The sequence below is a fragment of the Rattus rattus genome, chromosome 3 (genome assembly GCF_011064425.1).
Source record: "Rattus rattus isolate New Zealand chromosome 3, Rrattus_CSIRO_v1, whole genome shotgun sequence".
In the NCBI taxonomy this organism is placed as follows: Eukaryota; Metazoa; Chordata; class Mammalia; order Rodentia; family Muridae; genus Rattus; species Rattus rattus.
The window spans coordinates 42,921,619-42,949,254 of NC_046156.1; the positions used below are offsets into that span (position 1 = coordinate 42,921,619).

Below are 27,636 nucleotides of genomic sequence, written 5' to 3' on the forward strand. Positions count from 1 at the left end.
TCATCTTCACCCCTTAATTCACTTAAGGAAAAGTGATTGTGCATCAGAGAAACGACCCCCTCAAACCCAGACCCCGTCGAACCCCACTCCTGGCCCACCTCTCGCGAGACTAGCTGTCTGCGCTAGCGGGAGCGAAGGCTCCCGGAAGTGGGCGGGGAGGCAGGGCCACGCCCCCTGGGCTTGTCCCGGGGCCCAGCGGAGCTCCAAGTCCTTCGGCCGCGGGGGGCGGAGTCTCGGCGGCCCGGGCCTGTCACTGTCCCCTGGCCTGGGTCCCGGCTCCCCTCCCCGTGCCCTTCACGGCGCCCTGCCCTCCCGGGTGCCGCCGCTCGGCCCCGCGTTCCCGCTGTACCCGGCTCCCGCTCCCGACGCCGCACGTCTATCCCGCTTGTAAGTGTCTGGAATGCGTCCGGCTCTGGACGCGCATTCTTTCTATCTATAGCAGCTCTGTACATCGCATGCCGCCGCAGCTATTCCCGGGGCAGCAACTGCTTCCCTCTCGAATCACCTCCCTATTGGTGGCTTCAGACCCGAATTTGGGAACGGGGCGCTCTTCCACCTGTTCAGCAGCCTGATCTCCTGGAGACTGCAGTGCCATTTGGAGCTTACAGGGCCCCCTGGCTCAGGGACGGAATTTATGCCACTGAACTCCAGGGTTTTGGCGGATGCATTGCTTTTCTCTGAGAATGTTTTAAGGGGTTTTTTGGTCGGTTCTGTTTTGATCAGAGTGTAAGACTTTACGTCTTTGCTTCAGGCTTTCTTATTCTGTTCCAAGAGAGAAGAAACTTCTTGCTTGTCGGACTTTACTGACAAGATTTCATTCTTTGTCTTTGCTCTTCTTGGCTTTAAACATATCTAGGACATGTAAGTGCCGCTGTCAACTCCGGAGAGTTTTAGGTCATATTTCCTTTTTTTCTAATAACTCCACTTTGTTTTATAGGGGTAACTCATTCCACTTCGGAGTTCTTTTAATTCTACGGAAAGAGTTCAAATCCCCCAGAAGCCAAAATGGAACACAGTAAGCAGATTCGAATTTTACTATTGAACGAAATGGAGAAGCTAGAGAAGACCCTCTTCAGACTTGAGCAAGGTCAGTAGCCAGTTGTTTGATGAGTTCTTTTTATATCTTTTAATGCATTAACACTCTATTAGATTGTTTTAAGCTTCAAATTAGAGACTGGGTGTTGACTGGCATAGCTCAGTGATAGAATGCATGCTTAGCATAAATGAGGCTCTAGATTCAGCCCTCTGCAGAACTCACAAACACACACCAAAATAACTTTACGTTAGATGAAATTTCATAGATCTTGATTTGTGCCAAACTGGCACTGTGTCCCACATCAGTGGTGAGTAATGAATGTTTATGTTGATTAAGAATAGATCTTTCCAGTTAGCACAGTGATAGCACAGTTCACTTTGTGGCAGACTACCACCTAAGGGACAGGTTATAGGAAGTCCCTCATGGGTAGAACTTGTGCCTAGTCTGGATTCAGGCCCTACCCAGGGAGAAAAAGAAATGGTAGTAAATACATATGCAGTTAGAAGACCGAGCGTGCTATTTGTAATAGCATTTATTGTTACAACTTGTGAAATCATATGGAATTTAGCTTTGCATATATCTGAGGGGTGGCTTTTAAGAGCACAGGCTTTTCATTTGTTGAGCTTAAGCATTGGTAAGAGAGTACAGCAGAAAGCAGAGTAAACCTGCTTTCAGTATCAGAAGCCTCTCAAGCAAGTAGAAGATGAAGCCAAGTAAGTGAAAAATCTGATCAGGTGATGTTGAAACATTTGAGCTATCATTTAAAAAACTAAACTGAACTAGGGATCTAGCTAAGTGGTATAATACTTGCCTAATACAAGCAAAGTCTTGGGTTCAAACCCCAACATCACAAAAATCTGTAAATAAACGTAAGATCAAAGATGAATTTGTAGTTCTGTAAGACGTGTTAACAGATGTTTCACATTCAGTGTGAAAACAGCCCACTGATGATTTATGAATATAAGCTGTAAAATACAAGGACAAAAATCAGCCCCCTGGGATATACTCAATGAACATCGTTAAACATCTTGAAGAATTTTTCTTTAATATTTTAAAAGTCAGGTTTTTGAAAAACCATCTACTGTGTTGCCTTGCTGCTGAATGGTCCTTGTCTTCCAAGTTTGTTTGGGGTTTTGGATCACTGAGTTCTGGCTCCAGCTTGGCTCTCCTGACTCTGCACTTTCTGGTGTTGGTTTGCCCTTCTCTGCTGTCTTCAGTATTCCTGTCACTTTGGTGTCTCTTCTCAGGCTCTGTCTTCCTCATTCCAGTTAACAGCCAGTACCTGCCTGGCTCCCTTCTTGCTCTGTTCATCTACCATCAGATACCACGAGTTCCCACCATCTGGGCCCTTGCCTCTCTGCTGAGGCCTCTTTGAAATAACAGCCTCAAGTGTCACCTTTTTCTTGTAAGCTTTTAAATCAAATATAATGACAAGGGTAGGGAGGCAACCTTCATTCATTCATTCACTCATTCATTCATTCACTCACTCATTCAAGCTATTGATGGACAAATTGCATTAATTTTTAAGTATTAATTTCCTTGTAAATATATGTTGCTCTCCTGTGGCGTTTAGTTTTAAGATTGTAATCTAGTAATGTTGAGCTTTGTAGCAATAGAGTCATAAGTAGCAACAATGTATTGGTCTTTCTGCTTCTCAGCCCACTCCACAGAGCTTAGCTTTGTTCTGATACTATTCTGTAGACTATAGGGTAGCTATGCTAGGCTATACTCTCTTCCCCCTTTACCAATTCTTAGTGATGTCTTCTGTCTTCACATTTTTGCAGGCTAGAATCTTCCTATGATGTCACCTCTTTGTCATCGCTCTTTAAACTCTATTTCTTTCTCATATCCCTCCCTGTTTGTCTCTTCCATCTAACCAAATGTGAGAGTCTAAATCATCTTCTCATTCAGTCTTTTCCCTTTTGATCTATGGGACCTCTGCCTGCTTCCAAGACATTCTGAATGGGACTGCACTTTTTCCTGCCAAGACTGAATCTCTCTGTTCCCTGCCTTTAGTGTCTGACTCTAGAGTTCTACATTCTGTCCTGCTTACTCCATCTCAAGTGTCTTTTCTCGTGCTGTGCTTGCATCTCCACTCCTGTCAGACTCCTCTGTATCTGTTGTACCTTTAACATTCATTCTGTGTTTTTCAATATCCAGTTAGAGTGCCTTAGTGAAGACTTCCTGTAGTTTTTCACTGTCTCCTTGATTTGGTCTCCAGGTTCACAGTGGACACAGAGCAATTAAGTACCAAACAATGAAGCAGCCTCTAAAGCTTGCTAGGAGTAGAGTGAGGTTTGTGAGGACAGGACAGTTTACAGACTTAGAGCTATGTGCAACACTTAATAAATATCCACTAACTAATTCTTTTAAAAATCATTTGTTTATTTTATGTGTATGAGTACACTGTAGCTGTCTTTAGACACACCAGAAAAAGCATCAGATCCCACTACAAATGGTTGTGAGCCACCATGTGCTTCCTGAACTCAGGACCTCTGGAAGAGCAGTCATTGTTCTTAACTGCTGAGTCATCTCTCCAGCCCCCAGACTAATTCTTAAACCCAAGCAAAAAGTAATCCAAACTGGAAAAGCTTCTAAGTTGCTTGAAGAGGCAAACTGAATAGTATCAGCTGGACAGTGGTGGCACACACGTTTAATTTCAGCACTCAGGAGACAGAGGCAAGCAGGTGTTTGAGTTCAAAGATGGCTCGGTCAACAGAACAAGTTCCAGGACAAGCTAAACAGACTCTGTCTTGAAAAAAAAAACCAAAAACCCAAACAAAACAAAACTTCAAAGAATAATGTTCAGTCTATACCACTAAGTAAATCCAGTAAACCCATCCATTTTTTTTAATAATTTGTGATCATATTTTTTGAGATCAGTGGTTTTCAGCCTTCCTAACCCTGTGACCCTTTGACACAGTTCCTCATGTTGTGGTGACTCCTAACCATGGAATTATTTTGTTGCTGCTTCATAGCTGTAATTTTGCTAGTTATGTTATGAATCGTAACATACATATCTGCTATGCAGGATACCTAAAATATGCGACCCCAAAAGGGTCTGTGATAAACAGGTTGAGAACTGCTCTTTTAGAAGGTAATTTTTGATGTGAAAGAAATATTGAATAGAGGGAACATTGGGACAAGAAATAATTGAGAAGACCCTTTAAAAAAATTCTGTCTATCCCATTTACATACCTTTAATGCCAGCACTCGGAGGCAGAGGCAAGTGCATCTCTGTGAGTTCTGGACCAGCCTGGTGGTGTACATAGAGTTCTAGGCCAACCAGAGCTACACAGTGCGACCCTGTCCCCTCTCCACCTTAAAAATTGTGACTGGGCTGGGCAGATGGCTTAGTGGATAAAGCGCCTGCTGGACAAGCACTCACTAAGAGCTGGGTGTACCTGGAATCCTAGCATTGGGGGTTCAGAGACAGGTAGATCTAGGGGGCTTGCTGGCCACCCAGTCTGACCAGTCAGTGAGCTCCATATTCACTGAGAGACCCATCTCAAACAAACAAACAGAGAAGTAAGGATGACTGGAGAGGTCTCAGCAGCTGAGAGCTCTTGCACCAGTCAGTGAGCTCCATATTCACTGAGAGACCCATCTCAAACAAACAAACAGAGAAGTAAGGATGACTGGAGAGGTCTCAGCAGCTGAGAGCTCCTGCACTCTCTCACCCACATGGCTGCTCACAACTTCCGGGAACTCTAGTTCTGGGGTGTCTAACACCCTCTTCTAGTTTTTGTGGGACACACACACACACACACACACACACACACACACACACACGACACATACATACATGTGGGCACTCATACATACACATAAAATAAAAATAAATAAATCTACTTTATTTCTTTACTCTTAAGACAGAAGAACACTGGAAGACAACCAATGTCAATCAGTGGCTTCTGCAAGCCCTCTCAGCTGCACACACCTGCACATACATTACACACAGGAAAAGAAAGAAAACAGGCAAACAGTCATACAGGTTAAAGATGAGACTGAACGGTATCAGAGTTGAAAGGAAGACAGTAAGAAAACTTTAAACTCATAGACTTGGTGACAATTAAATGTGAAGAAAAACACTGATTTTTGGGTTTTTGTATTTCACTCAAACTCTTCTCTGCTTTTACTTTTTCACTGTAAGAACCAGTTATAATTTTCAACACTGACATCCTATAGATTCCTCAGACTCAAGTAAAAGTCCAAGTAATTATCTGTTTTAATCAAATTAGAGTCTTTTCTGTTTTCCTTGTCTCATTGTGTATCAGAAAATGAACAAATTTAGCATTCCTCAAGCCTGAAATTGATTCTTCCATCTTTTGAAGGTCGATTTACAATTTACAGTTACTATACAGTTACAATATACAGTTTACTATATTTATCATTACTGTGTGACATGTATATGCAACATGTGGGGTGTGTGTGTGTGTGTGTGTGTGTGTGTGTGTGTGTGTGTGTGTGTTGGGGAGGAGAGGGAGGGATTTGTGTGACTGCAGGCACGCTCAGGCCACTGAGAATGCATGGAGAGCAGAAGAGCTTTTGGGAATTGGCTCTCATCTTCCACAGAGGTATTCCACCAAGGAACTCAGGTTTGTTAAGCTCGGTGTCAAGCATTCCAGGCTTGGTGGTACACACCTTCTAGGACAGCCAGGGCCACACAGAGAAAGCCTGTCTTGAAAATAAATAAATGAATAAATAATAACAACCAAAAAAACAACATCAAAAATTAAATAAAATGTGCATTCGCAAATGTTTTCTTTTTTAAAAAAGATTTATTTTTCATTTTATGAGTTTGTTTGCTGGCTGGCATGAGTTTATGTGCAGCATACACATATCTATGCAGGTGCCCTCAAAGACCAGAGGGTATTGAGTCCCTTAAACTGGAACTAGATGCAATTGTGCGCTGCCTGATGTGGGTGCTGGACAGGGAGCCCAGGTCTTCTGTAAGGGGGACAGGCACTTTACCTGCTGAGCTATCTCTCCAGCTGCGAAACTTTCTTCCTTGAAGCCATCGACCCACTGCCCAATAGGGAATTTTTGTTTATAGTAGTAGTTTAATCCTTTATCCTCCTAGCTAGCTGTCTACAAGATGTCTGTGTCCAAGTAAAGCGTTAGTGTTAACGTTAACCAGATAGCCACACTGTGTACTGTTGTGACCTAAGCTAATTTTAGCAGAGGTATTTCATGTACTCCAGAAAACCTGCTCAGGTGCAGTGATTTGACTGAGCAGTTTAGAGTGGCTTTGAGCTTTGGGGATATTTACTAATCCCCTACTGGGATAGAGAAATAAAAGATAACATCTTTCTTTGAAAAGAAATTGAATTTGATAACATGAATGGACACTGATGCTCTCGGTCAGTGAATTAAAAACAAAAAGGAAGAAGTTGTAGTCTAATGGAGGCTCACAGGCCTCTCCTTATTTGTTGTAGTGTTCCTTGAATTGCACCTGTACCTAAATAGTGGATAAGTCATGGTGTTTTAAATCATACAGATTTACGTTGTAGCTTCATAGTAGAGCATTAATGTAACATGCACAAGGCCCTAGATGCCATCCTTAACCCCACAAAAAAAAGTAAATGAAAATTTACAAGTTAGAATCTTTCAAAAATTTTATAACAAGAGGAGAAATAACTACGAACATCTCTTTTACTTCTTAGAAATTGTCGAACCTAGCCAAGCATGAAGGTGCACTTAGAAGGCAGAGGCAGGTGGCTCTCTGTTGAGTCCTAGGTCAGTCTGGCCTACGTAGTAAGTAAGACATAGACAGAAAGCAAGAAGTCAGGGAAGCATGGTGGGGTGGGGGTAGGGGGCATGACATGACAGTGAGACCGACTGACTTAAAGATGAGCTAGAAGGGTTTGAAACTTACTCATTCAAAATTGTCCTTTTTAGAAGTTCTATCTGCCTTTTATCATGTGAAACTTAGAAAATCTCATTAGAAAAGACCCCAAAACTTTGTGTGACTGCTGAGGCAATGCAAGTGAGAGCTTTGAAGCTGAGTGTGGAGCAGAGTCAGAAGGTTTCCTGTGCTGTGCAGGTGTGAGGCCTTTAGAGCTTTTCCGTCCCCTGCTCTCTGCTGTAGCTAACCAACTCTCACTGGGGCACGGAAGCAGCCAGACAGGACATAAACGAAGTGGTGTGCTTGTGTTCCAGTAAAACTATTTGTAGAAATGTGTTGAGCCGGGTAGTTTCCCTTATTATTGCCAAGGGTTCTGATTATTTACTTTAGAAATGCTTTTGTTATTACATGATTTTATCTATATAAAGGAATACCTGCCACCTTTACAAATTTTCTAATCTATTTCACCTCTTGTAAATAAAAACTTCACTTGGTTTTCCAAGTATAAATATAGATTAGCTTGTAAAAATAATTACTAAGTGTCAGGAAAAATAGATATTATCCAACCAGATTTTAGCAAAAGTCTACATAATTGGTGAATGGAATTCACAATTAAGGTCATGTTTTAGTATGTATAATTACCAAGAACTCCTTTTTTTAATCTATGTTTGAATATGTGTGTGTGCATTTGTGTGTGTATGTATGTGTGTGTGTATGTGCATGTGTATACGTGCGTGTGTTGTGTGTGTGTTTGTGTGTGTATTTGTGTGTATTGAGGCTCAAATAGTTGAGGCTATTTAAGCCATTTGCCAGCATAAGCTGAATTTGTAATATTTAAATTACATGACTACAAAATTTAAAGTAAGATTTTAAAAAATAGTGAATCTTGCAGGGTTGGGGAGAATGCTGAGGTGACTTGTGCTTCCTGCTTGTACAGACAACTTTGGTTCTCAGTGCCCACATTACTGCCTGTCACCCCAGCTTCAGAAGATCTGGCCTCTGAGGACACTGGTGTTCATACGTGCATATAGCCACACACATATACACATATATTACAGATAACCAGAGTCTGAGAGGTGTCTGAGGGGGTGAGAGCACTTGCTCCTCTTGCAGAAGTCCCAGGTTCAATTCCTAGCACACACAGGATCATACAAGCTATCCGTAATTCCAGTTCTAAGGGATCCGATGCCTTCTTCTGACCTCTGAGAGCACCAAAAGTGCGTGTAATTTACATATACTTATGCAGAGGAAATACTCAGACATAAATAAATGAAAAAATATAACCTTAAAATTGTAAACTAATTAAAAATAAATCTTTAAAAAATGGTGAACTTTTAAAAAGTAATACATATTCAGCTATATTGTTTCCTTGATAGTGTCTGCTTTATATGTATTAGTATTTTGTCTGCATGTATACATATGTGTACTTTGTGCATACCTGGTGCCCATGGAGGCCAAAAAGGGTGTTGGATTCCCTAGAGCTGGAGTAAGGTTATTGGTATTGGATATGGAAAATAGGTCTCGGCCACTTTGCATTTGACTTGGGGTTACTTAATTTACACAGTTTATAAGAACAGTGCCACATATACACACAGTATTTGAAGAGTATGCTCGAGAGAGATACCCCCATTACTCCAAATACTGTTTGAGAGAGTCTAGGTGAGTTTTAACCTTTGTACTACAGTTTCTCTGAAGCATTGTGTAATTACTAAAGCAATATTTGTATAAACTTAAGAAACAAGTTGTTTAAATATCAACAATGCCTCTGATATCTGTGTGTATGTTCTAAATGTTACTACTTTTCCTGATGATAAATTTAATCATTCTTAGAAAGACATAGAAATTTATACTCCTAAACATTGCAATTTTTTTTATTTCATTTATTGATTGAGATGGATCTTGCTATGAGATGATTTTTTTTTCTGATGACAGTTCCTATCCCTGGCTGGCCTGAGCACACACATGCACACATTACATGTATACCCCTCCCTCTCCCCCCCTCTCTCCCTCTCCCCTTACCTTCCCCCCCCACCTCTACCCCCACAAGAGAGCTTTTGTTTTGTTTTTAAGACAGGATCTCATGCTGTGGCCCAGGCTGGCTTCGAACTCCATAGTTCCCAGGTTGGCCATGAAATTGTGATCTGGTTGCCTCAGCCTTCTGAGTTCTAGGAATAAAGGTGTGCAGTATGCAGTGTGTGCTACCACACCCCAGGTGTTTTAATCCTTTTTGCAGTTATTTTCTAAATCTATGTCATTATTAATACATCTTTAATTTTACAATTATTTTCTCAAGTACAAAATGATAGAAATATCTTAAAAGTATCAGAAAAATTTTGTGACCTATTTGTGATAATATCATACTATATATTTTCTATTTGTCTTCTTACTCTGTTTTAGCCATACTCTTTTTTTTCCAGAAGGATTTCAAAAGATGCCATTGATAGCATCTTATCCACAGTAGAATTTCCTTCAAAATGGGCATCAGACTTCTCAAACCCTGTGCTCTTATCAGCAGATTTACAGACTATCTAAATCCTTTGTTTTCGTGGCAAAACCTGCATTGGCAGCTCTGGGGCATCAGAAGCAAAAGGATCCCTGCCCACTTGATACTGGCCTCTGATCAGGACTGGTAACTTTAGGCCAGCCAGAACTACAGAGTAAGACCTTACTCAAACAAACAGACAAATGAATAAAATTTAGACTTCATTCCCTAAACGTTTATCCTAAAGCTGTAACAAGCCAGGCAAATCTTTAGACACTGTTGTTCTGTATCTAATTTTTCTACCAAAGTCTTCACACGTCACAGCTGTCTGTGAGGATTGAACTCAACCTTTCCCAGTTCATTTTATTGTTATTGTTAGCACCACCGTGAGTCACAAATACTGTTAATGGCATCTGGAGTCCATCTGACACGTTGCTATTGATGGCACTGTAGTCTTACACACTGTATTCCTTAAATAGTAAATATGTGACGGTCAGTTTTACCCCTTCATCCTCAGGCTACAGACATTAAAGAAAGTTATATTAGCACCCATGACATTAGTCTCAGTTTAAGTTTCTTCCTGCCCTCTTGGGTGATCTAGTTCATTGTCAGTAAACTATAATAGTTTTAAAGGACCCATTTTTTTCTGAACGTAGATATCAGAATGGACTAAAATACTCAGAAAGCCTTACTGTAAGCTCTCATCCTGGGCATGTTGTTTATAGATCATAGGAAAAATAGATTTCATCTAGTCCTGTAGAGTCACCTGCAGGCACTAGCTGCACCCCCACTCCTGAGGGGCTCAGCCTGTCCTCTGAAGCGCTGGGGCTGGGCATTGTCTGTCTGGTGCTATGGAGTCCTCTGTCCATCTCGCTCTAATGTAAGACTCTCAGCTATACTGAAAATCCCTTGTTTAGGGGCCACTCTTGGGAGTTACCTGAACCAGATCTGCAGCTTCTGTGTTGGCATTTGCTGTTTCAATGTGGAATTTTTGTATTGGAGAGGTGAATTCCTCTTCTTAAGTCAGATGAGCTAATTTCTACTGCCCTCCGCAGCTTCCTCACTTCCCTCGGCTGTCAGAATTGAAGCCACCAAAGGCCTTGCTCTAAGATAGGCTTTTGCTTCAGGCTTTTGTTTGGCTGTGTCCGTTGTTGAGGCAGACCACTAAGTCATGCCAGCAGTGCACTCACAGGAAGAGCACCCTACGTACGGCTCACTAGGCATGCGCTGAACTTTAGCACACCTCCCTTGTAATGCACCTCCTGTGCTGATTCAAAGGGAGAGGCAGGCTGCTCTGCCTTTCTCCTGGACAGTTAAGGCTATTGATCATCCTAACATAACCGCTGTAACCGCCGTCATGCTCAGGAAATTGGGTGGCCTGGGGCAATGCGGAAGGACAGGATCAGCTGTAGGAGCAGTCATAGTGACAAGTTTGGCAGCTACATTCTGCATTTTAAGTGGGTGCGGTTCATGATACTATAAAACAAATTAGCATCAAAGGTCACTGATGCAGAACAGCAGATAGAATAGAAATGAAGACAGTTGAAATTGTGGCTATATGAACATGCACTGCTGTTCTTCAGAATGATATTTGTCTGTATATGTGTACATATGGATGTCCATACATGTGCAGATGTACATGTATGTGTGGTTGTTTATGTTCATGTGAAGGCCAAGATTAATCCTGGGCATTGTTCCTCAGGATGACTGTCTCCTTTTTAGAGACAGGTTCCTCAATGGACTGGGACTGACAGTGAGGCTAGGCTGGTGCCAAGGGGCCCTCTGTCTCCTTTATCCCAATGTTGGGATTACAGAGTGGGCGCGCCTAGGCCCAGCTTTTTATATGGATTCTCAGGATCAAACTTGGGTTTGATCCATCCTCACACATGGATGGCAAGCACTTTACAGGCTGACTTATATCCCTCATGCCAGAATGGTTGTGCGTGTGCGTGCGTGCGTACGTGTGTGTGTGTGTGTGTGTGTGTGTGTATGCGTGTGTGTGTGTTATGTATGTATGCATGCATGTATAAATGTGGAGGTAGTCTCTCTACCCTTTGATCTAAGGTCTCTTACTGAACCCGGAGCTTACCTATCTGGCTAGACAAGCTGGACAGCAAGTCATAGGGATCCTTCTGTCGCCACATAATCTTCTTTTCTTACTTATTTGCTGTTCATTGCTTATGGTGACGACCACTCTAGAACTGAAGCTCAAGGTGGGTGAGATGGTCCTGGTAAAGGCACCCCCTACCAAGCTCAGTGACCTGAATTCAGTCCACGATCCACACGGTGGAAAGAGATAACTAACTCTTGCAAGTTGTCCTCGACCCCCTGCTGCCATGGAACATGTATGCACACAGACTCATAGGTTTGACAACTAAGTTCTCCAACTTTAGTGGTTCATGATACATGATAAATATATAAACATTTTGAAAGAATGTAAATCTCAGGAGTCAGCTGATTTATTCATTGTTACAGGATAGGTTTTCATTGTATGATTTTTATTAATGTTGTTGCATGTTTCATACGCACTATAACTATTAGTATATTTATTATCCTTTTATTTGTCTTTCTTTTCTTTTCTTTCTTTCTTAATTTTCTTTGAGACAGGGTTTCTCTATGTAGCCATGGCTGTCCTGGAACTCTGTAGACCAGGCTGTCCTTGAACTTACAAAGATCTGTCTGCCTCATGCACCACAAGGCATGCACCACCACACCCAACAGTGTATTCATTCTCAATAAGCAAATTCATTAAGCTTTAAGAGTTCTACTCAGAACCTTCCCCTACCTTCTTCAATTGTGTTTGTCCATCATTAATTGAGATACATCTATCTATACATTTCATTTTGTTTTTTAATGGGTCTCACGTAGCTCAGGCTGGCCTTGATATTGCTTTGTAGCTAAGAATGACCTTGAACTCTTGATCCTACCACCTCTATCACCCAAATGCTAGGACTCAAGCATGTGCCACCACAACAAGCAACATGTAAAACTTGCATGGATATAGTCATAAATCTCACGTTCTGATCATCGTAAGCAAATCTGAGCTGACAAGGGTGACATCAGTAGATAAGCCAGTGTGGGAGGAAAAAAGTTCTCGAGCCCTCAGCCCTACAGCGAGAACTGCAGGCGACTAAGAAATGCTGAGAGCAGGAGAAAGTCTTCCTCAGAAAAAAGCATACCAATCAGCTATCCAGTACCCAGTGATCAACCCCAAAAACATATGTACAATTAATATCATACAGGCTGGGCAGTCTGTGTTTATGTTTTTAGGAATATGTGTATGTATACATGTGTAAAAAAAATGAAAAAAAAAGGCCATGAATTTGAAAGAGATCAAGGAGTGATATATCAGAAGGAATGTTAAATTATGTAATTATGTAAACAGACATAAATTTCCTGTTGAGTAAACTGTAATTTTAACTGTAACATGTGTTTTTTCCCTCTTATAACAAAATAGTTGTCACTCAGAAGTCTCAGCTATATTTTCATAGAAACAGCCTAACTTTGGTAAGACGGGGGATATCTTGACTTTCAGGATCCACAAAGCTTTAATACTTGTGAGATGGGTGGATAGAGGCAGTAGTGTGTGGCTGCCGCACACAGACTCATAAGAGCCCACTGCACACATCCCCTCCCAGGTCTGAGCCCCGTGATATGTTTGGTAGCTTTAGATCATCCGTGGTGGGGTCCTTCTGTAAGGAAAGCGACAGATACTGCAGGCTGGTGCTTCCCATCCCCAGGGGATGTTGTCAGGCCACACTACTGTGCTTGAGCAGGGGTAAAGATGCACTGCAAAGCTTCCAGAATACTCGTTAGGACGCTATAGTCTGCTGAGCTTTTCTGTGCTAAGCTGTCCTGTGGCATTTCCCAGGTTCTGCATACAATCTTGTTCTCTGGTGGAGTCTCACTTTCTTCATTTTGGTCTGTGAAATAGTTCTCCTCAGGTACCACATCTGGGTGGTTGGTTGCGGGTTGACAGGAGGGGTTCAGAACGGAATGGTGGAGGGATTAGGGCCAACCATTGAGAAAGAATCTGTACAGCTCACAATTGTGTGAATAGGAATCAGTTCCAGGGAAGGGGGAAGGAGGACGCCTCAGAGAGACAGTTCTGGAATACTGATTATATTTGCTAAAATATAAAATTCAGCTAAATCAAAATGCCAAGTAGTTCCAAAAGTAATATTAGGTACGACAGATTATCTTAAGTATATTTGAAAATTCATACGTTTTAAGTTAAACATCTGCTTTAAGTTAAACATCTGTTTGAATGTTAAGTCCTTCAATTAATTTATTAAAGTAATTTATTCAAATGTGCTTCTTGTTTAGGATTTGAACTACAGTTCCGATTAGGCCCAACTTTACAAGGAAAAGCTGTTACTGTTTATACAAATTACCCATTTCCTGGAGAAGCATTTAATCGAGAAAAATTCCGTTCCTTGGATTGGGAAAACCCAACGGAGAGAGAAGATGATTCGGACAAATACTGTAAAGTTGATCTGCAGCAGTCTGGGTCTTTTCAGTACTACTTCCTTCAAGGGTAGGCCCAGTTAGCAGTCTGTGACTTATGTTATCTGACCGTGCTACCGCGTGAGCAGTGGCTGTGCAGCGTTTACAATGCTCGCCTTTTATTTTTGTTTTTCTTTGTTTGTTTTTTTGTCTTTCGACACAGGGTTTGGAGATCTGCCTGCCTCTGCCTCTTAAGTCCTGGGAGTAAAGACATGCACCACCACTGCCCAACTACACTGCTTTTTTGGGATGTAATTAGGCTGTGATTCTTCAGTTTTGGGGTCATTACAGATCCCACTCCAGATTCAAGTTAAAACTCCAAGGTTTTCCTGCAATTGGTTTATAGGATACTATTTATTTGAATAGTATTGTTACTGATAGACATTATCATATTTATTTTCTAATGAGTCAATATTACTGGATGTCATATTTTACTCTATTTAGATATATAGTAGGTGAGAAAGGACACAAAATACCTGTTGTGGACCTGGTCCAGATTAGTGATGAAGAACTTGAATTGCTCTTGTTGAGGACCCAAGTTCAGTTCCCAGCCTCCCCATGAGATGGATCACAACGTTCTGTAACTCCAGCTCCAGGAGGTCCATTGTCCTCTTCTGCCTTCCATAGGCCCCCAAGTGTGCATACCACACACTCACAGACATGAACACATGCAAGAAAGGAAGGAAGGAGGGAGGGAGAGAAGGAAGAAGGAAGGAAGAAAATACCTGTTTTGTTGTTTTGTTGCAACCTTGTAAAATGACTTCTATATACTTAGAAATAAACATATTTCAGCCATGTGTGGTGGCACATGCCTGTATTCCATCCCTGCGTATACAGAGGCAGGAAGATCTGGACTTCAGGATCTTCTTCAACTACATAGCCTGGGCTACATGAGACCCTGGATGAAAGGGGGGGAAGGGTTTGAATGGGCAATAAACCTTTCAGATAGAATCAGATCGAGTTCATGACTTTTCCCCTCTGACTAATTAAAAATGTTTTGGTTTCTTTTTCCTTAGACAGGAGAAAAGTGGCGGAGGTTACATCGTTGTGGATCCTATTCTGCGAGTTGGAGCTGATAATCATGTGCTACCCTTGGACTGTGTTACTCTGCAGACGTTTTTAGCAAAATGTTTAGGACCCTTTGATGAGTGGGAAAGCCGACTACGGGTGGCAAAGGAGTCAGGTAGTGTTGGTGCTTTCTTTTTCTTTGTTTGCTATGGCACCATTCTCCAAGGCTGGTTTTCTCCTTTTAATCTTGCTTACTAATGTACCAATACCAAAAATCTACAATGTCCACAAATACCAGATTATGTGGGTCAGGTTAACAAAAGGAACACTGGTCATAAAATAAGATGATTGTCATTTGTAAGATTTTATTTGGCACATGAAAGTCAGTAATAAATTATTAAAGGAAAATGAATAAAAATTGTGAAGGAAAATGTATCATTACATATAGTTTTTATTAGCCAATATTGATTATCCATTTTCTATGTAAAGTCACATGCTACTGGACATGCAAGAGTAAAATGAAGCTAGGCTGTGTTTTCCTCTGAAGTAAGAGTAGCCTGTCAATGTCCAGGTCAGCATTCTGCTTTCAAGCTAAATATTTTATGAAGAAGAGAATGGCAGCTCATTGGTGTAGCTATGATAAATGCAAGTCTCGTGGGACATTTAAAGCACTACCCTTATAGGAAAGCCTGTACAAGCCGCTCTGTGCTGTCAGCAACTACAGTTGAACCTGGCAGTGGCTAAGGCTGTGCTGATGGCTACCACGGCCTTCATGTCATCCCCTACTTCTCCTAGATGAGGACAGTGAGTGCCTGAAGGCTTGCGTAGATCTGCAGGCAGTCTACTAAATCCAGGCACTGGCCCCTATCGTGGGTTCCTTTCCCAGTCATGGCTGTCTCACTGCTGGTGAGTCCCCGAGAACGCGCATGGTTACGCTCAGCTAGGCTGTGTGTTCGCTCTTTCATACAGTGCTCTGTGTTTTCTCCCTTGTAGGCTACAACATGATTCACTTCACCCCGCTGCAGGCCCTCGGACTGTCCAGGTCATGCTATTCCCTTGCCGATCAGTTAGAATTAAATCCTAACTTCTCAAGGCCCAATAGAAGATATACCTGGGATGATGTTGGGCAGCTAGTAGAGAAGCTGAAGAGGGAGTGGAACATTCTTTGTATTACCGATGTGGTCTACAATCATACTGGTATGAGCTTCAGCGATTTCAGTGTGAATATTAAATTCTTATTATTTTATTTCTTAATATTTTAATTTCACTTTACATTATTATTGTTAGAAGTAGTAGTGCTTTGCAGTATGAGAAATTGATTACTGGCCCTCATAAATGCTAAACTAAGCAAGCTGTTTGCCTCTTAGCCATGTCCCCAGCCCTTTATATAACATTCATTCTAAAGATCAAAAAGACAATTAAGAGACCCTCAGTGTTAAAAGTCATTTTATGGAATAAAACCTTTTTACTTCCAAGGAAATAGTTAGGTGAGCATATAGTCAATGTGTAAGTACTTGATGCTTATAAAAATGGGAGGATACATAAAAGGGATATAGGTCATACGTTTCCGCCTGAATATAAATGGCAATGTGGAAAGTCTGGTGACCACTGCTTTACATATGTCAACAATGGGAGTTGTGGGTGGTGTCGTTTAAGGACACGTGGTTGTTTAATGAAGTCTTTCCTAAGTAACCATAGAAATTAAGAAGTTATTTGAAAGCATATGCATATAGTTCACCACTATTGGTAATAATCTCTAATAGAGATGGCAAGTGAAGTTGGGTTTTTAAAAAGACACTTTCCAAAACGTGATGTTTCTGTATGTAACTTGGAGCCAGGCTTCAAAGTTTACAGTGAAAACTTTGTATTTCAGTAACTCCATATTCACCACTTGAAAACTGGCAGTATTTAAAATGACTTAGATATCCATGATATTCATATCAAATTAGCAAACAAATATGGTACCAATGATAAGATTTAGAATACCACCTAGGCAGCTCATTAAGACACTTAATAAAACACTGGATTTATCCCTTTCAGATTCCAGATTAGAGTTAGCTCAGCCGTGATGGGGAGCCAGGTTCTTTCTTCTGGGTCACTCGGTCATCTTGAAGCCTTTGCTTCCAAGGTTTAATCAAATATGGCTGCTCTGCCTCCTGTTGCTACACTTGTGGAAATGGGAAATCATGTCTTTAAAGGCACAGCCTCATGTTTATGTCACTTGTGTCCACATTGCATCACGTAGGAGTTTGTCTTTATCACACCTAGGTACGTGGGAAACTTGTAGAAGTGTTAGGTTCTGGGGTTTTTTGTTTTTTTGTTTTTGTATTTGAGATAGAGTCACTTTGTAGCCCAGGCTGGCCTGGAAATTCCTTTGTAGGCCAGGCTAAGTTCAAGCTTTGCCTACGCCTTAAGCTTTTGGTAATCCTGCCTGGGCTCCTAAGTGCCGGGGTTATAAATACAAACCACCAAGCCGAGAGGTGCATGCCTTTAATCCCAGCACTCACATGGCCGAGCCAGTCTCTGTGAACTTGAGGCTAGCCTGGTCTACAGAATGAGTTCCAGGACAGCCAGGGCTACACAGAGAAACACTGTTCAAAAACAGTACAGTAAGTTAATTAATTAATAGTTAATCAATGCTGCCATGCCTTGCCTGGTCTGACTTTCATTGTGAGACTCGTGCTCCTGACGTGTCCTGTCTTCACCCCAGTGTTTGTTTATTGTAGGTACAACTAAACGCTAAACAAGTCACTAAGTGAGCAGTACAGAGAGTGGGGATGGTAAAGCCCAACCTCAATACAAAATATGTTTCCCTTCTCTTTAAGCTGCTAATAGTAAGTGGATCCATGAGCATCCAGAATCTGCGTACAATCTTGTAAATTCTCCACACTTGAAACCTGCCTGGGTCCTAGACAGAGCGCTCTGGCACTTGTCCTGTGATGTTGCAGATGGGAAGTACAGAGAGAAAGGAGTCCCTGCTCTAATTGAAAATGACCATCACATGAACGTAAGTGTGTGTTCACCAACTCCCAAAGAGTGTGTGTGTGTGTGTGTGTGTGTGTGTGTGTGTGTGTGAGAGAGAGAGAGAGAGAGAGAGAGAGAGAGAGAGAGAGAGAGAGAGAGAGAGAGGGAGGAATATGGCTTAAATCAGGTCAAATATATTTTATGTTGTTTTTACCTTGAAATTTTTCAGTGCATTCGGAAAATAATTTGGGAGGACATTTTCCCAAGGATTCAACTCTGGGAGTTTTTCCAAGTAGATGTTCAGAAAGCGGTTGAACAATTTAGAAGACTGCTCTCTCAAGGTAACAGCTTCACACTAGGCCGTCCTCTCTCCTCTCACTCTTTAAGAAATGTAAAGTTACTCTTGAAGGATGACACGTTCTCTCCAGTTAACGTCGTCATTAAATCTTTATTACATCATATTGTGTGTTTTATACACAAAACTCCAATTTTCCCTGGCATAGTGATGCATGCCTTTAATGTCAGTCCTTGGGAGGGAGAAAAGCACATTTATATGTACATAGAGCAAATCCCTCTTCCTCAAATCTTAAAATTACTTATTAGTACTTTCTTACGTTCTTTTCAAATATTTCTCAAGGAAAGTCAGAATTTATCAGTAGTTTAATATAATTTTCTCTATAATGTATACATGTCTGTATTAATGTCAATTTAATATATAAAAATAAGACTAGAGACTAAACCTTACGTTTGATTTTTTTCATTGACAGTATGAGTTTATTATTTTAACTATTCATACTCTTAACCCCTACTAGGCAGTGTGTGGTTTTTAAAGTATCCTACTTTACTAGTGACTTAGACAGATTGCTTGAAGTGTGTTCACTGTTCACTCGTTAGAACATGTGTTGAACCAATCCGTGTATGCTAGAGACCTTTGAGGTAGGGGGATTTAGTGGTGACCAGCAAAGCTGAGCTGCAGGAATCCTGGGTTTCCCTCTCTAACAGTCAGGCTCTCTTCTTAGGTCCCTCCCCGAGTCTGCAGGGGATGTATGTGGAAGGAGGGTAGGGAAGGGAGGAGCGATGCTTGCTAACTTTTTACATTTTTTTCTATAAACAGCTATATACTAAACAATTGAAAAAGTAACAGTTATAATCTTTTATCAATATTTACATTTAAAATACCTTTTTTTTTTCCTTTCAGAAAACAGAAGAGTAACTAAGTCTGAACCGAAAGAACATCTTAAAATTATTCAGGACCCTGAATTCAGGCGGCTGGGCTGTGCTGTAGATATGAACATTGCTCTGGCGACCTTCATACCACATGAGTAGGTTATGTATTTGCCCTGTAATTTTACTCATAGTCACTAATGCTGACAACCTGAAAGTGATCCTCAGAACCCCACAAAAGTTTCCTTTGACTCCACACACATTGTGGCATGTGTGTGCATACACACACACACACACACACACACACACACACACACACTCCCTATACACATAATTATATAAGCAAACAAATAAGTGAATGTAAAAAATGTTTTTAAGTAAAATAAATAATCTGCCATTTCAACCCCCGAAGCACCCTTTTCTACATTCTCTGTCAGTCCATTCTGCTAAGCCTGGATGTAAAACCTTTTACAATTGAAAAGGTAAAAGGTTGAAAAACTCACTCGTCACTCAGGTTGAGTTTTTGGTGACACCTGGAAATGTTTAGCGTGGGTTTTTATGAAAGCGCTGCTGTTTGTTTTGCTCTGTCTGTGCTAGCAATGGGCCAGCTGCAATTGAAGAGTGCTGTAATTGGTTCCGTAAGAGACTCGAGGAGTTAAATTCAGAGAAACACCACCTCACCAGCTGTCATCAGGAACAGGTTCGCTGCGTTTTGAATTGCTGCTTTTCTGTTCTTGAATTTGAGTATCTGTTGTCATTGGCGTTGTAACATGATTCAATGTTTTCTAGGCCGTTAATTGTCTTTTGGGAAACGTGTTTTATGAACGGCTGGCGGGCCATGGCCCTAAACTAGGACCCGTCACCAGGAAGTACCCTTTAGTTACCAGGTACTCATTCTGTTTTTAAATTGTCCTCTCGCTGATGGTTAAAAGCTGAGAATACTTAACTTTTCAACTTAACCTAAATGTTTCTTTAAAGGTATGACTTCAATACGTTTTCTTGAAATAGAAATTTTGGTTCAGAAATAGGCTTAATACTGATTAATTTTGTTAGGAGAATGTTTAATTAGAAAAACCATCACCAGTTTGAACCCATTTATATTTGTTTATATTATATTTCTGGAGGAATGCATATTTAATGTCAGTCTGTTTTCTATTGCTAAAAGAGAATAGCAGGGATTGGGTAATTTATAAAGAAAGAGTTTAATTTGGTCGAGGGTCCGCAGACCAGGAAGTCCACGAACATGGCACCGTATCTGCCCTGCTCATCTTCTGGACAGGACTTTGGGCTGTGTCAGCTCATGGCAGAAGGGCAAGTGAGAGCAGATGGAAGACACAGAGCACAAGAAAATCCATCTCAGAGCTGTGCCAGGTCCCCAAGAACAAGAACTCATCAGGAGATAGTCATCCTAACCCAGGCACTAATCAGGAGATAGTCATCCTAACCCAGGCACTCATCAGGAGATAGCCATCCTAACCCAGGCACTCATCAGGAGATAGCCATCCTAACCCAGGCACTCACTCAGGAGATAGCCATCCTAACCCAGGCACTCACTCAGGAGATAGTCCTCCTAACCCAGGCACTCACTCAGGAGATAGCCATCCTAACCCAGGCACTCACTCAGGAGATAGCCATCCAACCCAGGCACTCACTCAGGAGATAGTCCTCCCCAACCCAGGCACTCACTCAGGAGATAGTCATCCCAACCCAGGCACTCATCAGGAGACAGTCCTCCCTAACCCAGGCACTCACTCAGGAGATAGTCATCCCAACCCAGGCACTCATCAGGAGATAGCCATCCTAACCCAGGCACTCATCCGGGGATAGCCATCCTAACCCCGGCACTCACTCAGGAGATAACCCTCCTAACCCAGGCACTCACTCAGGAGATAGTCCTCCTAACCCAGGCACTCACTCAGGAGATAGCCATCCTAACCCAGGCACTCACTCAGGAGATAGTCCTCCTAACCCAGGCACTCACTCAGGAGATAGTCCTCCTAACCCAGGCACTCACTCAGGAGATAGCCATCCTAACCCAGGCACTCAATCAGGAGATAGTCCTCCTCAGGAGATAGTCCTCCTAACCCAGGCACTCACTCAGGAGATAGTCATCCTAACCCAGGCACTCACTCAGGAGATAGTCCTCCCAACCCAGGCACTCACTCAGGAGATAGTCCTCCAACCCAGGCACTCACTCAGGAGATAGCCATCCCTAACCCAGGCACTCACTCAGGAGATAGCCATCCCAACCCAGGCACTCACTCAGGAGATAGCCATCCCAACCCCAGGCACTCACTCAGGGAGATAGTCCTCCCAACCCAGGCACTCACTCAGGAGATAGTCCTCCTAACCCAGGCACTCACTCAGGAGATAGTCCTCCTAACCCAGGCACTCACTCAGGAGATAGCCATCCTAACCCAGGCACTCACTCAGGAGATAGTCCTCCTAACCCAGGCACTCACTCAGGAGATAGTCATCCTAACCCAGGCACTCACTCAGGAGATAGTCATCCTAACCCAGGCACTCACTCAGGAGATAGTCCTCCTAACCCAGGCACTCACTCAGGAGATAGTCCTCCTAACCCAGGCACTCACTCAGGAGATAGCCCTCCTAACCCAGGCACTCACTCAGGAGATAGTCCTCCTAACCCAGGCACTCACTCAGGAGATAGCCATCCTAACCCAGGCACTCACTCAGGAGATAGTCATCCTAACCCAGGCACTCACTCAGGAGATAGTCCTCCTAACCCAGGCACTCACTCAGGAGATAGCCATCCTAACCCAGGCACTCACTCAGGAGATAGTCATCCTAACCCAGGCACTCACTCAGGAGAGATCCTAACCCAGGCACTCACTCAGGAGATAGTCATCCTAACCCAGGCACTCACTCAGGAGATAGTCCTCCTAACCCAGGCACTCACTCAGGAGATAGCCATCCTAACCCAGGCAGCTGCCACTGGGCTCCATCTCCCAACACTGCTCCTGTAAGGAATTAAGGCTCCACCCCTGCCGTGGTGGACAAGTCTGTGATCTGTAATCCCAGCCATAGGGAGGCAGAGATAGGAGGAGTCCAAATTTAAAGTCAGTCTTGCTACAAAGTAACACTGTCTAAAGGAAGGAGGTGGAAGGGCTAAGGTTCCAATAGAAGAACCTTTGAGGATGCACTATAAGAACAACACTTAGCAGTAAATTCAGTGTTAGTAAGAGAGCAAGCCCCTCACTCCTCACATAGAAGCATGCAGCATAGGGCCTGGAGGGGCTGCTCAACGGTGTGGAGCACTTGCTGCTCTTGCAGAGGACCTGGGTGTGGCTCCTTGCATGGCAGCTCACAGCCCTCGTAACTCCAGTTCAGGGGGTGCATTGGCCCCTTTGTCCTCCACGGGCACCAAATACACACACAGGGCACGTAATACATTCAGGCAAAGCATTCATACACAGAACATAAGAGTGATATTTCTTTATAAAGCACACAGCATGTGTGTAGGCTAGGAAGGCCTCAATGGTTTCTCTAAAATGTTAAGAAGTTGTAAAGTTTATTTAAAATGTTAGCCATTTTTCAAATCCTACTGATTTATTTTAAAAAAATCCACTGGTGATCTTTGCTTTCTGTAAAGTTTATATTGTACAAATGGGGCCAAACTGATTTTATCTATCCTACTCACTAGGGGATGTGTAATGTTTCTACTTCACATTGTCTTCAGGGAGTTTCCTTGTGTGGACCTTGCTTTACTTCTGTTTCCCTAGGTATTTTACTTTCCCCTTTGAAGAAATGGCCTTGTCCGCAGAAGAGTCCCTGCTCCACCGCCCAGATAAAGCTTGCTTTCTAATGGCACACAATGGCTGGGTGATGGGCGATGACCCGCTCCGGAACTTTGCTGAGCCAGGTGCCTGATTTTTCACTTCTCTGGAGGCAGGGAAACAAGAGCGTGTGGAAGGCCGAGTTAGATGTAATTTTAGTCAGGAGGCAGGAGAACCGGCTCTCAGTGTGGGGCACTGCTTGCTCTTCCAGAGAACATGGGTTCAGCTGCCAGCACCTACAAGGTGGCTCACAGCCATCTGTAACTCTAGTTCCAGGGGCTCAGACACTCACTTCTGGCCTCCGAGGGCAGTAGGTACACAGACATACATGCAGGAAGAACACCCATACACCTAAAATAAAATCATAATTTTTAAAAAATTTAGCCAGATATCATTTATGGGAAAAACGACACAATTTAGAAGCAGCGCTGTTTCCTTGAGGATTTTTGTCATTCAGTTTCCTGCTCCACTGAAAGCAGCTCTTCCTCCTTAACAGGTTCCAACGTTTATTTAAGGAGAGAACTTATTTGCTGGGGTGACAGTGTGAAATTGCGCTATGGGAACAAGCCAGAGGACTGCCCTTACCTGTGGGCACACATGAAGAAATACACTGAGATCACTGCCACTCACTTCCAGGGAGTGCGCCTTGACAACTGCCACTCCACGCCTCTCCACGTGGCTGAGGTACGGACACCTCTGTTGACAGAGAATGGCAGTGATACCTGTAGCCTCCAAAGTCCCTGCCACGCAGGTCTAGTCAGCCGGCTGTGGATTTGATAGAAATATCGACACACATGACAGCTTAGCCAATTCTAACAACCCGACCCAACTGCTGTAGAAAACTAGGCTGTGATGTGTTTACTAAGTTAGTTTTTAAATTTAGATCATAGTTGTGTAATGGCATGCATAAAAAGTGTTTACTGGTAATAAGTAAAATGCTAAGTGGTCTTTTACGTTGTTTTCAGTATAGATTGTTAGCAGTGTAAAATTAAACGGCTTTACATAGTATAGTGATTGTTCAACTCTGGCTTTCTCTTCACTTTAAGGGTAAGTGCACATTTTAGGACTGTTCTGTTCTACACTGAGCTACCCCAGTCCTTACTGTGCACAGTTAAACTCTAATACTCTGGCATCCTGAGGCCACACAAGGGGGAAGGAGCTGGCATTTGTTGTTATTTACAGGAACAAGTTTAGCCTAACCTTTACAGATTAACTCATCAGCATATATAATTATCAGTCTGACTTACTAGCCACCAAGAGATCAGTAATCTTATTAGAGCCACTAAAAACAAATAAAAAGCCGGGAGGAGACTGCAGAATTGCAGCGTTACTGGCTGCGTTTATAATGACACTAACTTTTCCTTTTTCTTTTTTCTTCCCCTCTGTCCCTATGTCTTCAAAATCTAATCTCCCTTTTTCCTGACGCTCTCTGTAAATTCTCTGGTCCTCCGTGTGTGGATCTCTTTCCTGTTCCCTTACATGTGCACATCAAACTTTGTTTGGAACTTCCTTTTGCATCTCTCTGCTTTTGTACCTATCTTACACCAACTCCACACCTAGCCTGTCCCCTCCTTCCCTCTGTCCTGCTCTCTTCTTCCTTTTACATTTGTGACTGTGCTTTTTGCAGTACATGCTGGATGCTGCTAGGAAATTACAGCCCAATCTTTATGTAGTGGCTGAGCTGTTCACAGGAAGCGAAGATCTGGACAATATCTTCGTTACTAGACTGGGCATCAGTTCCTTAATAAGAGGTAGGAAGTGCATTTCCTATCTGAGATGCTTCACTTTTGTTTAAGTAAATGACAAGGAGTGTAATAGCCTTATGTGCAATACCTAATATAGCTGAGTGCCCTTTTAACAGTTAAAATGTCCGATTTGTAGCATGACACTCATTTCAGAGAGAAAGACCGCTGAAGCCAGATTCAGTGATCTCCCCCTGTAATCTCACCACTAGGAAACTGAGGCAAGAGGATCACATCGTTAAGGCCAGCCTTGTCTACATGAGTTTCAGGCTAGCCTAGGATATATTTTTTCCCCCAGATTCTATCTCAAAAATAAAGAGTAAGAAAGCTAATGTGATAATTCAGTGAGTAAAGGTGTGGGGGACCCAAGATCTGAGTTAAGTCCTCAGAACCACGTGGTAGATGGAGAGAACTGACTCCTCAGAGGTGTCCTCTGATGTCTACACATGTGCTGGCACCCGCATACCCACAACATGTCCACAAAATTAATTAATTGATTTTAAAGGGTAAAGAGGGAGTGAACTACTGATTAAAAATATATTTTGAAATACACAAATCTGTTTTTAACTACTATATGATACAGGCTTTAAGTATTTTTCTGTAGATTTGATATAATAAGCATCCCAGTGAACAGCTATTGATCCTTTTTTCTACTCAAGCTATTCTTCAGCTAAGTCATAGTTAAGTGTTGGTCACTTGGACTTGGTGACACTGGTTAATTACTTAACTCTCACTTTTCATAATGTTGATAGGCCTTGAATGTCAGTCATGATAAGAACTGTAACCTTCTTGTGGGCATTTCTGAGTAGCAGGATTACTAAACTTCCCTGTGCTGCTCTGCAGAGGCAATGAGCGCATATAACAGTCACGAAGAGGGCAGATTGGTCTACCGGTACGGAGGGGAGCCCGTTGGATCCTTCGTTCAGCCCTGTTTGAGGCCTCTTATGCCAGCTATCGCGCATGCCCTGTTTATGGACATCACCCACGATAATGAGTGTCCAATTGTGGTAAGCAGCATCATGTTTCTTGTGCTGACTTATTTTGCTAAATGCTTCAATATTTAGTGGTCTGATGCTTGATGGCTGTAATATCCACATACTTTTTAAGGGATTGAAATATGTGGATTTTAAGACACCTTACAGAATACACCTTGTTCTTTTGCTCCATTATGCTAATGAGGTATGAAATGTCACTTTGCGTTTTAGGAAACATAAACTTTTGCTTTCTTCTTTTCTAGCACAGATCAGCCTATGATGCGCTTCCAAGTACCACAGTTGTCTCCATGGCGTGTTGTGCTAGTGGAAGTACAAGAGGCTACGACGAGCTAGTGCCTCATCAGGTGTGTTTAACCTACAGGGCCACTCTCAGCCACAGTCCTTGCCGTTAACCTGCACACGTGACCAGGCTTTCCTCTCTTCAGATTTCAGTGGTTGCTGAAGAACGGTTTTATACTAAGTGGAATCCTGGGGCGTCCCCATCGGATACAGGAGATGTTAGCATCCACAGTGGGATTATTGCAGCCAGATGTGCCATCAACAGACTCCATCAAGAGCTCGGAGCCAAGGGTTTCATTCAAGTAAGAAACGAAAATCTTAAACCTCTCTCCCAACTTCCCATTTCAAAGGAAGACCTTCTGACCTGAGCACCCTTTCCGAATGGGGCTCTAAGCCGGCCTGGTCTCTCCATTTCTCAGGTGTATGTGGATCAAGTGGATGAAGACATAGTGGCAGTAACCAGGCACTCGCCGAGCATCCATCAGTCTGTTGTGGCTGTATCAAGAACGGCTTTTAGGAATCCCAAGACTTCATTTTACAGCAAAGAAGTGCCTCAAATGTGCATCCCTGGTAATCTAAGACAAGCACAGTAGAGTTAGCCATGAGGCTATGCCCACACAGTGTCTCTATGTATACAGAGCACTGGCATATAAACGGAGTTGAGAAAAGTTAGGATAGGGGCCCTTTCTCTGCATGGAGCAAAATCTAGATAAAAATAATTGAAAGTATTAACGTTGTTTGAGTTGAGAAATACTTTCGTTTGCATTTTAATATATTCCCTTTCTAAAGTATATATAAATGTGCTTCCTTCTACTGTGTGTGTTTCCATTTTTACATATGCATAAATATACAAATATATACTATATATACATGAATACCCATATGTGGTTCAAAAAGGCAAATATTAAGACTGCTCATAGTCCGTCCTCATCTACCATCCTAGCCGTCTGTCATCTGGCATTCAGCCAAGTAGATATTCTCACTGTTCTCCAAGTAGTCTTACCCACCCGCATATGAATATTTACAGCATTTGAGGACTAAAGTTCCACTTTTTTAAGAAATCTGTAATTATAGAGTAAGCTCTCTCTTCTAAACATTATGGCATTTATATAGTCTGTTTCTCTTTTGACAGTTATGTATCTCTGGGATTTTCCCTTACTGTTGGTTGATTTTTTTTCTAGATGTCTACATTTTACTGTAGATAGTGTAGTATAACACAGCATAGACCTGTGCACACAGGAACTGCTTGTTACCTGAATAAAGAGTCTCAAAGCCCCCCATCATGTGTGTACATCTGTATGTATATGGGTGTGTGTGTATGTATGTATATGTGTATATCTGTATGTTTAGGTAACAGGACCGACCTCCGTCATACAGGGCTAGCCTGTCCACACTAGCCCTGGACTGACAGTTACTGACCTGACTCAGATTCCCAAATTGTAAGATTGCAGATATGGACAGCCATGCCCAACCCACATTCTATATTTCTTGCTAATTGCTAAATATCATGGCTTCAACTTTTAAAAATTGTCAATCTAAAGAATTTTAGGGTTAAACATTCATTACTTGTTTTAGCTGAATAAATTTATGTTTAATGATCTAATAAGGTCTTATTGCTAATATTTAAGTTATTTTTGTTTAGTATGTTTTGGTATTGGATATTAAGCCCAATACATGCCAAGCATACCTTATACTGCTGATCTACACGCCCAGGTCCACAGTTTCTCTCTTAGAACTCGCTCACTGTGCAGTGTTAGCTGAGGCTTGGTGTTGATCGTGATCACCTTCAAACATGGCCACTTTTCAGGTCATTAC

At 42.2% G+C, this 27,636-nt stretch overlaps 1 protein-coding gene across 1 annotated transcript in view; it reads left to right on the top strand.

Annotated features, from left to right (window-relative positions):
• The first annotated feature begins 208 nt into the window (after nucleotides 1-208).
• Nucleotides 209-27,636, top strand: part of Agl (amylo-alpha-1, 6-glucosidase, 4-alpha-glucanotransferase) — a 54,708-nt gene continuing 27,280 nt past the window's right edge. The window contains exons 1-17 of the mRNA XM_032897419.1: nucleotides 209-387; nucleotides 938-1,087; nucleotides 13,693-13,903; nucleotides 14,889-15,055; nucleotides 15,874-16,077; nucleotides 17,706-17,887; nucleotides 18,074-18,185; nucleotides 19,043-19,166; nucleotides 19,606-19,708; nucleotides 19,798-19,895; nucleotides 22,752-22,891; nucleotides 23,302-23,489; nucleotides 24,433-24,556; nucleotides 25,391-25,554; nucleotides 25,785-25,886; nucleotides 25,968-26,123; nucleotides 26,241-26,391. Coding sequence (XP_032753310.1) covers nucleotides 1,006-1,087; nucleotides 13,693-13,903; nucleotides 14,889-15,055; nucleotides 15,874-16,077; nucleotides 17,706-17,887; nucleotides 18,074-18,185; nucleotides 19,043-19,166; nucleotides 19,606-19,708; nucleotides 19,798-19,895; nucleotides 22,752-22,891; nucleotides 23,302-23,489; nucleotides 24,433-24,556; nucleotides 25,391-25,554; nucleotides 25,785-25,886; nucleotides 25,968-26,123; nucleotides 26,241-26,391 — 2,308 coding nt within the window. The 5' untranslated portion in view covers nucleotides 209-387; nucleotides 938-1,005. The remainder of the gene's footprint in view (nucleotides 388-937; nucleotides 1,088-13,692; nucleotides 13,904-14,888; nucleotides 15,056-15,873; nucleotides 16,078-17,705; nucleotides 17,888-18,073; nucleotides 18,186-19,042; nucleotides 19,167-19,605; nucleotides 19,709-19,797; nucleotides 19,896-22,751; nucleotides 22,892-23,301; nucleotides 23,490-24,432; nucleotides 24,557-25,390; nucleotides 25,555-25,784; nucleotides 25,887-25,967; nucleotides 26,124-26,240; nucleotides 26,392-27,636) is intronic.